The 16,068-nt window shown below is 34.2% G+C and overlaps 1 protein-coding gene across 2 annotated transcripts in view; it reads right to left on the bottom strand.

The window, feature by feature from the left end:
* The window catches only part of LOC117779814 (guanine nucleotide-binding protein subunit gamma-e), a 42,703-nt gene that overhangs the window by 13,785 nt on the left and 12,850 nt on the right, over positions 1–16,068 (bottom strand). For both annotated transcript variants that reach the window (XM_034616134.1, XM_034616135.1), the window contains one exon: positions 9,745–9,886. In XM_034616134.1, coding sequence (XP_034472025.1) covers positions 9,745–9,857 — 113 coding nt within the window. In that variant the 5' untranslated portion in view covers positions 9,858–9,886. The remainder of the gene's footprint in view (positions 1–9,744; positions 9,887–16,068) is intronic.

Below are 16,068 nucleotides of genomic sequence, written 5' to 3'. Positions count from 1 at the left end.
ATACTTCATTACTTCATACGGTTATAGGGATTACATTTCCCAAAAATCAAGCATCAAATATGTATTCCCCAGATAAAGTGAGATTAAATATTAATTAATATAGTGTTCAGACTTTGTTTCGGTTACATTTGGATGCATAGACATCATGGGAATTAAAGCTCATCCGTAGCGATGAATTATTGAGAAGGTCAGGAGACCAAGCAGATCGTACAGGTTGGTTTTATGTGGGTTTAAGTCATTTCATTTATTATTTAAGCCGTGGCACAATTCAGTCGCGTTGACTGTCAAAAATGCAATCGAAAAAACGAAAGCAGGAAAAACTAGTCGGAAAGGCTATAGTCGAGAACCCGACTATAGAAATACCCGTTGCATACTTTTAGGGGCTTGTATTGCTTTAAGAATGAAAACAGCTATTTCCGCCGTTCTGCTTAACTGATCTTGATGCAATAAAGAATATTTATTCTCATTGTAACGAACACAATATACCCTTTTTCTTACTTTTTTAAGTTACGGGTATAAAAATCCGAGGACAAACACCCAAATACATACAGTAAATCGGAAAACAAGAAAAATGGGATGCAGTGAAATTCAATTACTACAACGGTGGCAGTCAACAAACCGAGGAGGAGAGAAAAGTGAAAAGAGGAGAAAGTAAAAAGGAAACGGAAACGGAAACTGCGACTGTTGGGTACGTAACGAGATGTAACTGTTGTTTGCACATAAATTGTTTGTAGTTATGCCGATGCTTATAGTGTGTATGTGTGTGTGCTCCCTCTTTAACCCTCTTAAACATCATAGCAGCTGTCATTCTTCGTTTGCTGACATTTCTCCCAGCCATGTGTAAATGAAAAAAAAAATATTAATACGAATAATCTAAAATCCCAATCCTTCGCAGATTTTCCAAGGCAATTTATGTGATCTCTCACTCTTTCAATCTTTCTCCCTCCCTTTCTAACTCTCTCTCTCTCTCTTTCTCTCTCTTTCTCTCTATTGCTCTTTTTGTCTTTCAACAACAAACATGTGAACAACTGTAGAAAAAGCAATTAAATTGCCAAATCAATGTAATAATATTGTATAAATAATGACATTATGTTTTGGCATCCAGTAAAACATATATAGAATTATACTGAGCGAACATAAAATACTAATGAATTGAGAGTAGAGAGTAAAGTATGAAAATACAAATAACCGAGCATCCAATTCACATACTGAAATATCCTTTTCAACAGTCAGGAAAAAAATATGTTTGATAATATATTTCACAGGTGTCAAATAAAAACGGTTTGCTTTAATAATTTTAATAATTTTTACAATTACCAATTCAAATTTTCCAAAAATATTTGTTTAAATCTATTCAATAATTCAATTAAAATTTTAATAAAGTCGAAAGCGCTCATATTTTCTCCCTTTCCAAAGCTTCAACAAATTAAAACAATTAGCACAAAGCTTGTTATATCTAATCATATAATTATTCTAGTATATAAGTAGATCATTAAATGACCCTTAGTGATGGCTTCGCAATATATTGAGTAATTTCCCATAGTATATTAAACTAAGTGCTTATTTATGTAAGCTTTATGACACTCGACTTCTGTCGTACATATTGACCCAATTCACTCTGAGCTAAGCGACACTTCAGTTTGACCAATCGTGCTAGATAGTGGTCATAACTTTTTAATTAGTCTTATGGAACATTGACCATATTAAATGAAGTTAACCACAGACTCTGGGGAAATCCATCAGCTAATTAACTGAAATGTGATTACATACAACATGATTATCTGTGGCATTAAGAACTTTCAATTGCCACATTAATTGCAGCTGCATTTAATTCTTGTTAAATTTGGTTGCGCTGTAATATTTGTTAAAATAAACGAGGTAATGAAAAGTGTAAAGCGGCTAATTAAGCGGCCGTTTAAAGGCTATCGGCAATTTGCCCCGACACTTTCACTTTCACAATTAAAGAGCTTGTTAGCTGCCTTAATAATGTTGCAAGCTTAATAGTTGTTGCTTCAAGCAACGTGCCGCATTATCGAAGTTGCCACGTTGATACGTTGCGACGTTGTGACTTCTTTGCAACCCTCCAGCCAATTGCTCAATCATTCAACTAATAGACGAGGCGACGAACAACGACTACTGGCCAACTCAACTGGGCGTAATTGCAGCATTGTGGGGCGTGGCACACTAAGTACTTGCAGCATCGGACTTCCGTTGGTGTGGGTTTCAAATAGACAATCGCTTAATTAGCTTCTCGAGATAGCAGCATACTCGCGTGGGATAAAACAAATAAGCTCGTATTCTTAACCGACTTGAAGTACAATTCACAATTTTCTAACACGATATTTTCTTAAGCGAACATTTCAACAACAATTAAATTTTAAGACAGATTTTCAAATGTACAGATCCAATAAATATATACAGGCCGGCTCCGGCTTTTACTTCCTATTTTATAGAATTTTTTAAAAATTTACTATTAACGTTGTATTTATGAGAAGTATTTACAAAAAATATTTATTTCTACTTTTTCAGATTTAGATTCACCAACTCAAAGTGAGTTCAATGCGTAATGAATGAAATTAGAACTGGTTAAAAATGTTCACTTTCCATAAATCTTTACAAAAGTAAAAACGAAATTGGCTAAAGTGTAATTTAAATTCAGAGACTTGACTTTTAATTGTGGGTCGAACTTTATAAATTGTGTATATAAATTATATTCTTGATCGGGCTAACCATCAAAGAGTCGTTATCTCTATATAGGCTATATATATGCAATAAAATTTCCGTTTTTTTTTAATAAAATCATAATTCATAGTCAGATTAACCAATTCGCAGTCACAAAACAAGATTAATGCAACTGATTTTAGGATAGGCAAAGCTATTTGTGTATTGATGTGTGAGTGTGTGTGAGTATGTGTGTGTGTGTGTGTGTGTGTGCTTGCCTTCTTATAAGAAGTAACCATTTTGCTTGTTGGTTCCTACTTGAATTTGCCCACTGTCGTTGCCATTACAATTCATTTATATGTGTGGCATGTTTTATGGCATACTTTGCTGTGCTGCCATTAATCAACATTAAATGTGTCAACAACAACAACAACAACAACAGCAACAATAACAGAAACAACAATAGCAACAGTAGCAGCAGCAACAACAAAGAGAAGGCGAACGAGATGACGAGAAGAAAAGAACGGAAAATGCTAAGCTCGCATCTTGCCTGTATGCAAAATAAAATGTGAAAAGCGCTCATAAATAGCTGACACGTCGGGACCTCGAGCAAGACGGTGCAGGTGAGGGAAAAGTGGGGGGTAAGTTAGAAGAGAGGAGGGAAGTAGTTCACTGAGTAGCTATAAAGCAATCAGCAGGTGTTTGTCATATTTCTCGAGTAAATTATTTGCCAAGAAAATGTTGATAACTCACCAGTCAACATTCAGCTCAATTTCTTGAGTCGCTGATTCAACATTACTTATGGGAGAAAATTATTACTTAAAGGAAAATTTAACACTTCATAAAATCAAGTCACAGAGAGAAACAAAGCTAAAATGTTATCATGTTTGAATTAACTTAAATTAAGTTTCTACAATTCCTAATGTCAATACAATATACTTAAAATTAGCATATCAAATCTTTAATAAAGTTTAATAAACTTAAAAGAAATAAGTTCAAGTTTAAATTATACTTAAATTAAAAATGAACGCATTAGTTCATGAAACTCACTTTTAAGTTTGTAATTACTTACTTACTTACTTACTTACTCACTTAAAATAGGAACTACATCCTTGAATTTTGAAATTAAAATTTTTATGAGAAATCATTTCTGACTTGATGGATATGTCACAAAAGAATACATATTAAAAACAAAGAAAAAAACTAACAAGGATGGCGATATTAAATTTGATTCCATGTATTATTTTAATTAAAAATAAATTAATCAAAAAATTTTCGAGTGCATTTTCAAATTGAGCTGATGATACAAAAGAAAATGGGAACAACAATCAACAAACTGTTTGCCAATTGTTCAACCCTATTCTTATTAAATTACAATTAACACATTTCACAGTGTACACCCACTGGTGGGAAATGATGGGGGTATTCTTTGTTAAAAGAACTCTGCGATTGCTTTACACGTTGTTCCTTCTGTCTAAGCTTTTACAACGAAGTCAGCACTTTATAGAATGCTTTGCATTTAAATTAAATTGAATAAACCACTAATCCAATTCACTGGCCACACCCACATGTCCTTTCCCCTTTTTCACCCAGAAACATCAGCAGTGCAAACAAAGGTCCCATCAACAGTTGTAGTACATTTTCCATATTCTTCTTTCCCTTTTCCTTTCGTTGAGTTTGTGAGTTGTGTGTTTTTATCGCAATTAATTTGCATGTTTCTGTGGATCTAAACGAATTTAAAGACATTTTGCAGCAAGTCAGTTTAGCGTTATGCAAAACTGCTTGACAGTTGACAAGCCCTGGTTTGGCCAGCCCTGGCTATTGACAATGTCAATTAGTTGGCCAAGAACTTTACACAATTGTACTTTTTGTGGAGGCAAAGCTCAAACTCACTCACTTGGCCCTTAAAATTATTGTTTATCTTTTAGTTTCTGCAGGAAATGAGTGAGTTGTGTTCTGCTCAATAGGCCGCAAACATTTCAAACTTTTGGCACTCACTGTACACAGCCAATTTGTCGTATTTTTAATGACATGAATATCCTACAAAATAATTTATTATTAACAAAGTTTTTGTAGCTCAATATATTTTCTCCGCAAACAATACTAAAAAATAAATACAAGCTATGAAACAAAATAAATTTTGAGTCAAACAGATGTTCAGAAAATTATAACTTAAAAAAGTTACCTTTAAAGTACAGCTATCGAATAAACGTTAAAAAAAAAAATTTTTTTGTATATTGCATTTTAAAAATTTGATATGAAAATCTATCCATTAATTTTTTTCCATTTTAACGGATTTAAATATGAGGAATCAAAAATAAATCTCAGATTTATTCAAGTAAATATTATTTTTATGAAAAACTGTTCAAATTCGCATTAAATTGGCTATCAACTTGCAAAAAAAAAACGACTTTTTTTAAGGGTGCGACTTACAGAAGCTTTAACCCCATTCCGTTCTGGAAAATGCATCCGCTTTCTGGCTGTGCGAGTCACACTTACATTTCCGAATTTATAACCACAATAAACCGCAACAAAAGCGACAACCACGACCATAAACTGCAGCTATTCGCATATCCCTTATTGTTGTTCCCCGTTCGCCGTACAACAACATATAAATTGTCATAAAAATATAAAAAAAAAAAAAATGTACATAAAAAAATAAAGGAAAATCTACAGGCGCTATACTCGTACCCATACGAATGCCAAAGAAAATGTAATGCCAAAAAGCGACCAATCTTCATTGCTTCTGCTGGCTGCGCTCCCTTTCCATTGTGACTTAAAAGAAAACACAATTTTCTGCACGAAAAGTCAAAGCAATTCACATACTGCATATACCCTAGAAGAGAAATGTTAGCGGCTTTTTTAAATATGCCAGGAAGAACACGACTATGAAGTTATCCCAGACACAGTTAAGCTCTTTAGCTGAGGTATATTTTTGAACTTTGATGATTTTAAATCAAAATATCTTTTAGTTGGTTACTTATAGTCTCGTGCTCATTGACTATATGATTGTTTGAATAATAGACCGATTGTCAGTCCATAATTAAGCTGGCGTCAGACGAACCTTTCATTCTTCAACGACACCTTTTGCTAAAATACCTTCCAAAATCGCTGCTTTCTTATTCCTTGGAATATTTTGAAAACATCTTATAACATTGTGAAACCTTAAACGATTTTGCTGCGCAATGTCATTTTATTTACTGCTTGTCGTCTTAAATCACCGCAATTTATATTTATTTTATTTGTAACTACAGAATTTGGATCCCCTGATAATAAGAAATGCATTCCCACAATGAAAATATAAATAATAAACTATAATTTAGAACAACTGTATTTTGGATTTGTTTCATTTTAAGTAAGCTCCGGAAAGAACTTTGAATTGATTCCGCAAAAGATATATATTTCCCATAAATCTGGCTTGTTAGTGTATTCCATATTCAAACAACCATTATATAAATTCTTATAGCTGCCTTGTCTTATTTATAAGTCGCCACAAAGATGCACTTGGTGTTGATGATAAATTAAAATGCACAACAGATTTACATACCTGTGGAGGCAATTTAAATAGAAACAGATAGATGGAAGAGAGTAAAAGAGAGAGAGGGGGAAGAAGTTAAACATAGTGAAGAGAGTTTTGCGGCAGGAATACTCGTATTAACATTATATAAGGGGATTGCACGTAAAACTTTTACCAGCAGGAGTCCAGGGCAAAGTTTCGCAAAAGTTTCGCCAGCCCTACCTCTCGCACTCTCCCTTTCTCTCCTGTACTCTGCCCTTCTCACCACCCCTTCCCTCGGAAACCAGTTAAGCCACAAAACTTGGACTTCGCATTAAGGTGAAATAGATGCCAGTGTAGCAAAATGTAATATTCCATGTGTGTGCTTGCCACCTTTCCCTGAAATATGTGCAACATTTTGTTGTCTGCAACCGAAGTGACCAGCGGCATTAAACCCCAATGCATCCGTGCGTTAAAAGCCTGGCACGCAAAGGGTTAAAGCCACAACCCAACAACGCAACGCTATACAACACTACTCGACACAAGGTGTCAATCAATCATGATTGCGAAAAACAGAAACGTGGAGCATAGAAATTGGGTAACCATTTCGTGATCGTGTTCCAAATCGCCGTAATATGTGGTGTTTACTGTACTTAACGAGATGTCTGCCATAGACACACACACAAACCACACACAAACCCACTACACACACCGACCACACACACACAGACACACACACTTCCCCTTCGGTCAGTTGTCAGTCAGTGCAATTTGTACATCAATCATGTGCTTCGATTTCGCCTCTCAAAATTTAATTGACTTTGATTTTGTAACGAGGATGGTCTGATAAGTCATTGGACTACGTAGAAAAACGCAGCCTTAAATGCAAGGATTAATAGAAATTCACTTAATCTGGCGGCTGTCCAACTTATTTTTGCTTTCTAAATATGTAATATGATTGATCAGAAATACTTTTATGTCCAATTATTTTTTAAAGCCTACAATAAAAGTTGTTTACTATAAAATGTTGTCAAAATTACTTAGGCCAAGAACTTAACAGTCCACCCTCGCAACATAGAGGGACACAAGTTTGTCTAATTTGCTTCGTTTTAGTGCTGCTGATTGAGTGACAAATTTGCAGTGTACTGTGAAATTGAGTTGAAATCGACGAAATCAAATTGACATTCGACAATCGATTAGAAATCGTTCTATTAAATTTTATTTATCCTGCTCTTTATTTCCATTCAACATTATTGTTGTTTCTGTTGCACTCATTTTCGTTTGTCAAATATTGTTTAAGCTTGCATTTTAGTTGTATTTGAGTTTTATTTACTTCGATTATAGCAACCAAAGTGCAAATACATTTTTGTATGAATGGAAAGTTAAAAGTTTTTTTTGTTTGCACTTTAAGTGTACTTATTTGTTTTACTTTCTGTTGTTTATATTTTAGAGAAATTCCAATTGAATGCATTTAATGAGAATGTTGGCTCAACTAGAGGATATTCTAGAAACAAACACAGAAAAATAACTGTGTTCATTAAAAAAAAAATGACATAGTTTTATTCCTTTTTCTTAACACGACATTATTCTGACTTTATTTATAAAACAATAATATCGGCTTTATAAATGCAGAAAAAACGACAAGAAAAAAATAAATATAATTATTTTATTTATTAAATTGATTTAAGAATTATATTAATTGGAGCCTTTGACGTGCAATCCTTGATTCAAACCCATAAAGAACTACTCCAGCTTGATCGTTAAATCAAGGGGAAATCCCTTAAAAAAGTGTTAATAAGTCTTCTTATCGAATATTCGATATAAGAAGCAAAATTAGCTAAATTCTAAAGCTCAAGTTTGATTAGGTTAAATAAATTACGCAGCATACACAGATTTAAGTTAGTTATGTTTATGCTTAGACCACAAAGGCAGCACCAGCAAGTGATAATGTGGAAATGTGGGTGGATCGGGAGGCTAAATCCATTTTGTTATGTACCAATTAATTATTCATAATTAGCCGTCGACTAAATGTTTAACTAAATCGCTGGCTTTGGCACTACAGCTTCAGTTCCACTCCGGCCGGATGTTTATTTAAAATTTTGCTTTAGAATCGTAGTCACAGTTGGCTAACAGCGGAAACATTGTTTACTTTTCCAGTTTTACAATATTAAAAGTTGGTCATTGGAGAGACGCAACGTTAATTGTGATTTATATGCGACGTTTTTGTGTCAGCCTTGCCATGAAAATGGCAATTAAATTTTCAACACGGACCATGTAAAAAATGAAAATGTTCAGAACGAAAAAAATATAATAAAACAATTGATTAGATTTGTAGCTATAAACTAATCACAAAAAGTTTGATAAGGAATATTTTATTTTGATTTGAATTACCCTTTTCAGGGATAAAGAAAAATATAGTAGAAAATTGACTATGAATTAAGCTTTTAACTGCACAAGTATTAAATGCTTAAGCTTTTCGAGCTTAACAAAAAACATTTGATTGTTGATTTAAACTTTCAGCTTCAACTTAATAATAAGCCGACATATCAGATTCAAAATATACAAATATAATAATCTAGACTGCAAAACTCTTAATTATGAACTACCATCGCTATTGGGCTTTGAAACTACCATAAAAGAGGATTATTAAGTTCGGTTTGAAACAAATTTTGTGACATTATTATCGAAATACTTTATTTTATAAAAAATCAGTAGCCCAGTTTTGTGAACTGAAAATCGAATTCAGCTCAAAAATTTTTAAAATCATTGTTATTGAGGACAACATTTTGCTTTATAAATACTAGTATCTTCAGAAATGCCTAGTTGAAATAAATATTTGAGCAAATATTAATTTTAACAAAATTCTCAGCTAAAGAAAATTTCCACAAAAATTTTCTGTTGCATTTCTAATATATATATAGATATATTTGTGCTAAAACTAGACTAGACTTATCATGTATATACATTTTTCTTTTGTAAATATTTCTGCTGAAAAGTAACTTTTGAAACTCACTCAGAAAATTTTCTGTGAGTTATTTTTGTTGCTCAACACACACACAAACACATATACATATAACTTTGTCTAGTCGTTGTCTACACACTCCCTTTCTTTTTCCCCTTCACCTTCCCTTCACCCACCTCCCAGAATGTTAGCAACACGGGGTTTTAGCTGTGTACAGACTGAAAGAAAACTATCGTTTATTGCGGGGTCTGAGCAGCAACCACCGCAACAACCACTGCAACAACGACAACAACAAAGCAAAAAAATAAAATCACCAACAAGAACAACTTTATATTTATGTAAATATTTAGCAAGAACAAACAAAACGCCCGGATGAGCACTCAGGCGCTCTCAGGTGTTGTCTCAGTGGACGCAGAAGTATGAATATTTTAGGCAGGCACTGTGTCAACTTTGCAACGAAGACTCGGCGCGTCTGGACAAACATACAAGTCCTTTTGGGGTTTTTAAGCACATGCAAACACTTAACAACACTTGAAACAATTGAATTTTTATTTAAAAATTATTATGCTTTTCACCATTTTTATATTCTAATATTTGTAATTCTAATATTATAATCTATACTCACTCAGCAATGCTTTTAGATAACGGCCAGCGCTCCATGGAGGCCTGATATTTCATATTCTCGATTTGCTTCTTTAATGCGTCCCGATCCATGTTTTGTAGAGCACTGGGATCCATGTCGGCCAAAATTTATCCACATGCCACCCCTGCAAAGGCCAACAGAGAGCGAAATGTTAAACTCATATATGAAAGATGCTATAAAAATCTGCACACACTCTCTCTCACACACTCACACTCTCCTCTCATTGCTGCTTTGTCTGCCTCCCTCACACTTCAGCAGCTGCTGAAGTATTTGCAGTGGTTGGCAACGCAGTGAAACACCCTGTTTATATTAATGGCCGGTGTCTGGAGTTTTGCAGCACTCAGCTAACGCATGCGCACCGCATTAATAACAAATCAATAAAGAGCGCAAAAGTGAGTGTGAGAGCGGAAGAGTGAGAGCATGCTGCTGTTTTAACAGCGCCGCCTAAAAGGCTGCTATAAAAACGAGTTTCAATTGCCGCTCGCTGTTAGCGTGCCCAAAAAAATCATTTGTTTACCTCCGTCTAAACGTGGGAGAAGAAACAGACGAAAACTGGAATGCAGCCAAAAATAAAAGGGCGCGCCCAACATAACATTGAAATGCAAAAAAAATAAAAACAATAAGTAAAGAAAAATAACAGCTGAGCTAAGTACGCAGCTCTCTTGCGCTCTCTCTCTCTCTCCTGCGGATTTCGACCGGCTTTCATGTTGTAATTTATAAAACCAAATATTTGTTTATTTAGTCAAAGTCGCTTTCGGCTTTACCGTCATAAATCAAAACTGACTTTGAAAAAGCAGCGTGTTAAAATTTGAGGGTGCGAAAATGCCGCTTGTTGTCGGGCAATTAATTTATTGTATTTATGGTCAATGTTGTATATTAAATTAAAGACAAAAATAAATATATGTTTGAATATATATAAGACATTTTAGATGACATCACTCTGCAATTTAATCTAAAATGTAAAACCCTTTAAGTGATTATTAATCATTAACATGTTCTGTTAAGCAAGCCCATTAACAGTAGCAGTAGCAGTAACAGTTCCAGCAGCTGTTACTTTTAGCCCAGACACAAACCAGCCCAAATCCTGTCGCATGCTATAACATACTTTAATTTTGTATAGAAAACCAATATTAAACAATAAAAACAACCGCAACATTAAGGGTCTTATGTCAGGACACGGGTCCTGAGGCTCATAGGTACTGTGACAATGGACAGACAGCTAACTAAACCGCAAGCAGCAGTTGAGTCCTAAATGGTTTTCCTACCAACTTTGGTGATAAAGAGCGCAAATGATATGAGTTGGCTTTCCTTTCTTCATCCCTAGCTAGTAGGCATGTACAATGATGCACTACTGTCGTGTTGTCGTCCTGTCGTGATGTCCTTACGTTTTGTAGGTGTAAATTAACAAATTGGGAAAAAAGGACAATGCGTCACGTTGACCAGTTTGTTCATGTCCATGGTCCTTCCCTTATTCAGCTGTCTACTTGACACAATGGGTTTTTTTCTCATATTCTTGGAGTTTATTAAAAACTCAAATGCGAAACAAAAGTTTAATCTAGTTGAATTGTGATTTCTAGTTTGTTACAACAGAATAAAAGGTTTTTTTCTATAAATTTTCCTTTATAATATAAGACCAAACTGAACTAAAAAGGTGTTTTATTTACAGTTTCAAAAAATATTTCAATTAAAAAAAAATTGTTTTGAAATAATCGAAAGAGTTTCCACAGTGCTTGGAAAGTTGGTACATAATTTTTTGCCGCTTCGTTGGTTAACTGACAGCGGTTACTCCATTCTGTTTGTGGGCCTTAACCAAAACGACCAGGCTGTCTGGCTGTAAAAGGATTTGGGGCTTTAAGCCGACTCAGCTGAGCAGCTGTGTTGCCTTTGGACTTTTATTTTTTTTTTTTTTTTTTTGACGCCTTCTGCTTTAAAAGCCCGGTCTGGTCCAAGTGTTAATGGCTCAAATTGTTGTAAAAAGCCAGATTTAATGTTGGCCTGCGTTTGGGCAACTTCTTTAGTCAGGATAGGACAGAGCAGGACTTTTTTCCCCAGGCAAAAAAGGGATGTGTGTTTGTTCTGTTTTTATCGTAGAACATGTGTCCAGTCTGCTGTTCTCACATGTTGACAACATCGGTTCAGTCCACTCAAAGCTTAAAGTTGGTTTAATTAAAACTTTTCCTATGAGTTTTCCTAGTTAGCCAGCTACCGTTTTCCATTTGGCCATTTAAATTTGCAAATCATTGGATTTTTGGCACAAGCACTTTGATATATGCTAAACTAAGCGTGCTTTCAACAAACATCAACGAAACAAGCTATGCGAGAAATATCCGAATGCGAAATACCCTGCAGCAAAAGAAAAGTTTTAAACTGCGGCCTTCAGACTTAGCACATTTTCTTAATAAAAAGACAACTTAATTTAAATATATAGTTATAAATAGTATAACGACGGTTTACACGATTGCTTTGTCGATGCAGGCAACGGTTTATTAAATTATAAGTCTATTATTTGCATTTATTTTCAACAAAAATATATATTTAGAAGATAAAATGACGTATTATTTTTCCCTCATCAACCTAAAAAAAATAGTTTTCCAAGCTTTGGAATTTATTAAATGAATTTTTCTTCATCTCATTCCTCATACTATTTTCCTAGACATTCGAATAATTTTCCTCCCTCTGCCTTCCTATGGATTAATAATTACTCCCTCAGTTTTTTTAGTTTTTCACTAAAAAAAATAATATTTATAAAATTTAAACTCTTTCATATTAAATGGTTTGAGAAAATAAATCTTTATCTTATTATCATCTAATTAAAGAAAATTTGTTGGAAAACTTAAACTAGTTAACGAAAATTGTATATTTTATCCTAGCTAGAAAGTAACACTAATTGTTTGTTGCAATTGGAAAACGAATGACATGAAACAAAGTCTATTAAAAATGGATGTCAGAGTTAAGGGAAGCTGGCCAAGACATTTGCACTGGCTGCAACTGAAAAAGTAGCATAAATTTATCTCATAGCCCCAAATAGAGAACATGCAACGGACATAAATCGTTAGCAAAATGTTTTTGGCGGTTACAAGCGGCTGTTCTCAATTCCCTGCTTTCTCTCATTCTCTGTCCCTAGTTTATCTCTTTAGCAAACGCTTCGGGGTATTGCTTTTTCTCTTCCCTACCATCCACCCACTCTCACTAAAATGTACGTTAAGCGGCTCGAATGTGTGCGTGTGTGTGTGTGTGTGTGTTTCAACGTTCAAGTTTTTTACACTCTTCACCTCTCTCCTAGTGCCAAACAACAGGCTCGTTCCACGCATCCTGCATCTCTGCAAGCGACAAGGACAACTACGAAAAGTCAAGTGATTTTCGTTTCTTTTTTGATTGTTGTTGGCATCCTGTTGCTGTTGTTGTTATTCTTGTTCTTCTCGTTGTTAGTGTTGTTGGTTGTCCGAAAAAGAAAACAAATTGTCAACCGTCAGCCGGGTTCTGTCAGGCAGTGAGTCAACCATAGAAACAAGTCCCATATGTTAATACGAGGGTCGCTTCATAAGTCTTCTTGCAAAATACTCAACTGAATTAATTTTTTTTTTTTCAATAAACTTTGCTTCTCTCCCCGAAATTAATTTATAAGCCATGAAATTTTTCATTTCTGGTAGCAATATTGAATCATTTTAAAATGGTTAATTGTTATTTTTTTACTAATTACTTATACAAATTATGGAAATAAGTGTAAATTTTAGCGAAAAAAATTGTAAACGAATTTAAACGGTTGAGTTTTAGGGACAAGATTCCATTCTACTCATTGAATAACCCTCGTGATGACATAAATGCACATTTATGAACTATAAATATGCGCTGACGAGTGTGGCATAAAAAAAATATGCTTAACATTGACAAAAACGTACATAAGAGTAATAAAAATTGCGCAACAATTTTCTAATGCATTTTTTCTTTATGTTTCCCATCTCTAAAAATGGAAAAAACTTATAATTGACATTAGTCAACATTTTGGCCGACTGGGCAACAATTTCAGCTTGTTAGAGTCAATTTAAATGCGATAATATTCCCCACAAAAAACGTTGGACAAAGAACTTTAACGAGACAGTAGCTTGTTGATTTGTTGAGGAACAAATTTAATGCATTGTTAGTTAAATTTCAGCTCAACTAAAATATACAATGAAAGTTGCATCGTTAAGCTCGACAAAGTGAATAGAGAAGTACGCTTTTGTTATATTGACACTCGCTTAATAAAATGTATAAATTGGTATGCTCTACAACATATAAAAAATTATAAAATAACATAAGAAAATGTTTTCAACAATTAAAGGATACGGTTTTTAATTCACAATAAAGTGATTAGATTGTTTATTTTTATGTGAATAATATGATACTCGACTTTACGAGTGTCTTACCCTTAGTTACAAGTTCTGAGCCTTACATTAACAAGCAACTAAGAACTCCTTTAACTGTAATTTGTTGTGGATAAGCGTATAAATTTTCCTGTTCAATTTGTCACGTCAGTGACTTCCACTCAAACTATCCAACATTGTATCACAAATATTAGTACAGTAATCAACAAGATTTTATTCCGACGGATGGGCTACCTTTCAACACATTTAAAAACTGTCATCGTCCTTACAAACTTAAATATAATGGAAACGCGAACAATTTGCAGGAAAACTTTCAAGTCCCAAAAAGTTTTGGGGAACCAAGTGAAACCGACGAACCACAAAATGCAACTCTAACTTAATGTGCAACTTCGTATCCTCAAGTGTTTTTCGGGCATTCAAATTGGAGAGAGAGAGAGAGAGAGAGAGAGAGAGAGAGAGAGAGAGAGAAAGAGAGAGAGAGAGAGAGAGAGAAAGAAAGAAAGATAGAGGGAGATAAAGAGAAAACTAATTAATTTAAACACAAAATGCGTGTGGTTTCAGTTTGGCGATTTGCCAAATTGCGTGTGTTTAATGTGGTATAAATGGGAATATTCACACAAAATTCCTGTGAATTATAATCGTACTATGCGGCGTATACGTGATTTATACCTTAGCCAGATGTTGCCTAATGTTCAAATAATACGAGTTATCCCATGCATAGAGAAAGAAATGTGTGGCTAAATGAAATAGTTAGTCTCTAATTAAGTGAGCGGAGAGGACTGAAATAAAGCGAAAATTACTAAACTATGAAAAATAAGTAAGGACCAAATACCATCAAAAGCAAGCATAAAAAAGGGAATGTTGTTTATGAAATTACTAAGATTATTTATATTATAAGAGTATATTTCAATAAAACAAAAAATGATGTGTCTGTTAGTGACTATGAAGGACAGATTAATACTGCATTATGTGTTTACAAACGAATTTTTGTTGGCCTTACATCAAAATATTTATATTAAAAAAAATTATGTTTACTCTAATTTATATTTATGCTGATAAAGTTCTTACATCAATTCGAATGATGCATATATGCATATATATGGTCTGTAAACAGGAATATATATGTATATCTTTTGGGAAGAAACTTATAAAAGTTATAAAGTATATGAATTTGTATTTTAAAATTCACATCAATAAAAAAATGCATGCATGTATTTGTCTGCAAATGACCATGGAGAAGAGAGTTCCCATAAGTTATGGAATGCCAAGAACTTTCTCAACTTCTGTCTGGGAAATCGCATAAATCACAGAAGCTAAACGGAGCCCAAATGGCAATTATATTTACGACTTGAACTATGAAATCGATGCTTGGACCGGAAGTGGAGATGAAAAAGTGAAAAAGGGGAAAATAGAACAATTTTGCAACCTTTCCATTTGTTGTTGTTCTTGTTGCTTTTTTTATCAGTTTGTTGTGCTGGCTTACCGATGATGGCAAAGCTCACACAGCAAGTGAGACAATAACAAAAAAGCATGCAATTAAAAGCGTTTCATGTGACACTTCACTTGCTTCACGGTTGTTTCATTTTTAGACCCCGTACTTAAAAAAAGTACAGGGGTCTATTGGGTTTGTTTTACCGAATATGTGCGTAACAGGTAGAAGGAGGCGTGGCAGACCCTATAAAGTATATATATTCTTGATCAGCATCAATAGTCGAGTCGATATAGCAATGTCCGTCTGTCTGTCTGTCCGTCTGTCTGTCTGTCTGTCTGTCTGTATGAACACCTAGATCTCGGAGACTATAAGAGCTAGAGACACCAAACTTGGTATGTAGGTTCCTCCATACTGCAGGCAGATCAAGTTTGTTTCAAAAATCAGCCACGCCCCCTTAACCGCCTGCAAATCGACATTGAAAATTTCATATCCAAATTATAAGAGCATTTT

The sequence above is a fragment of the Drosophila innubila genome, assembly GCF_004354385.1.
Source record: "Drosophila innubila isolate TH190305 chromosome 2L unlocalized genomic scaffold, UK_Dinn_1.0 4_B_2L, whole genome shotgun sequence".
Taxonomy (NCBI): Eukaryota; Metazoa; Arthropoda; class Insecta; order Diptera; family Drosophilidae; genus Drosophila; species Drosophila innubila.
Note: the sequence above shows the minus strand (reverse complement) of the source record. Positions and strands in the feature narration are given on the sequence as shown.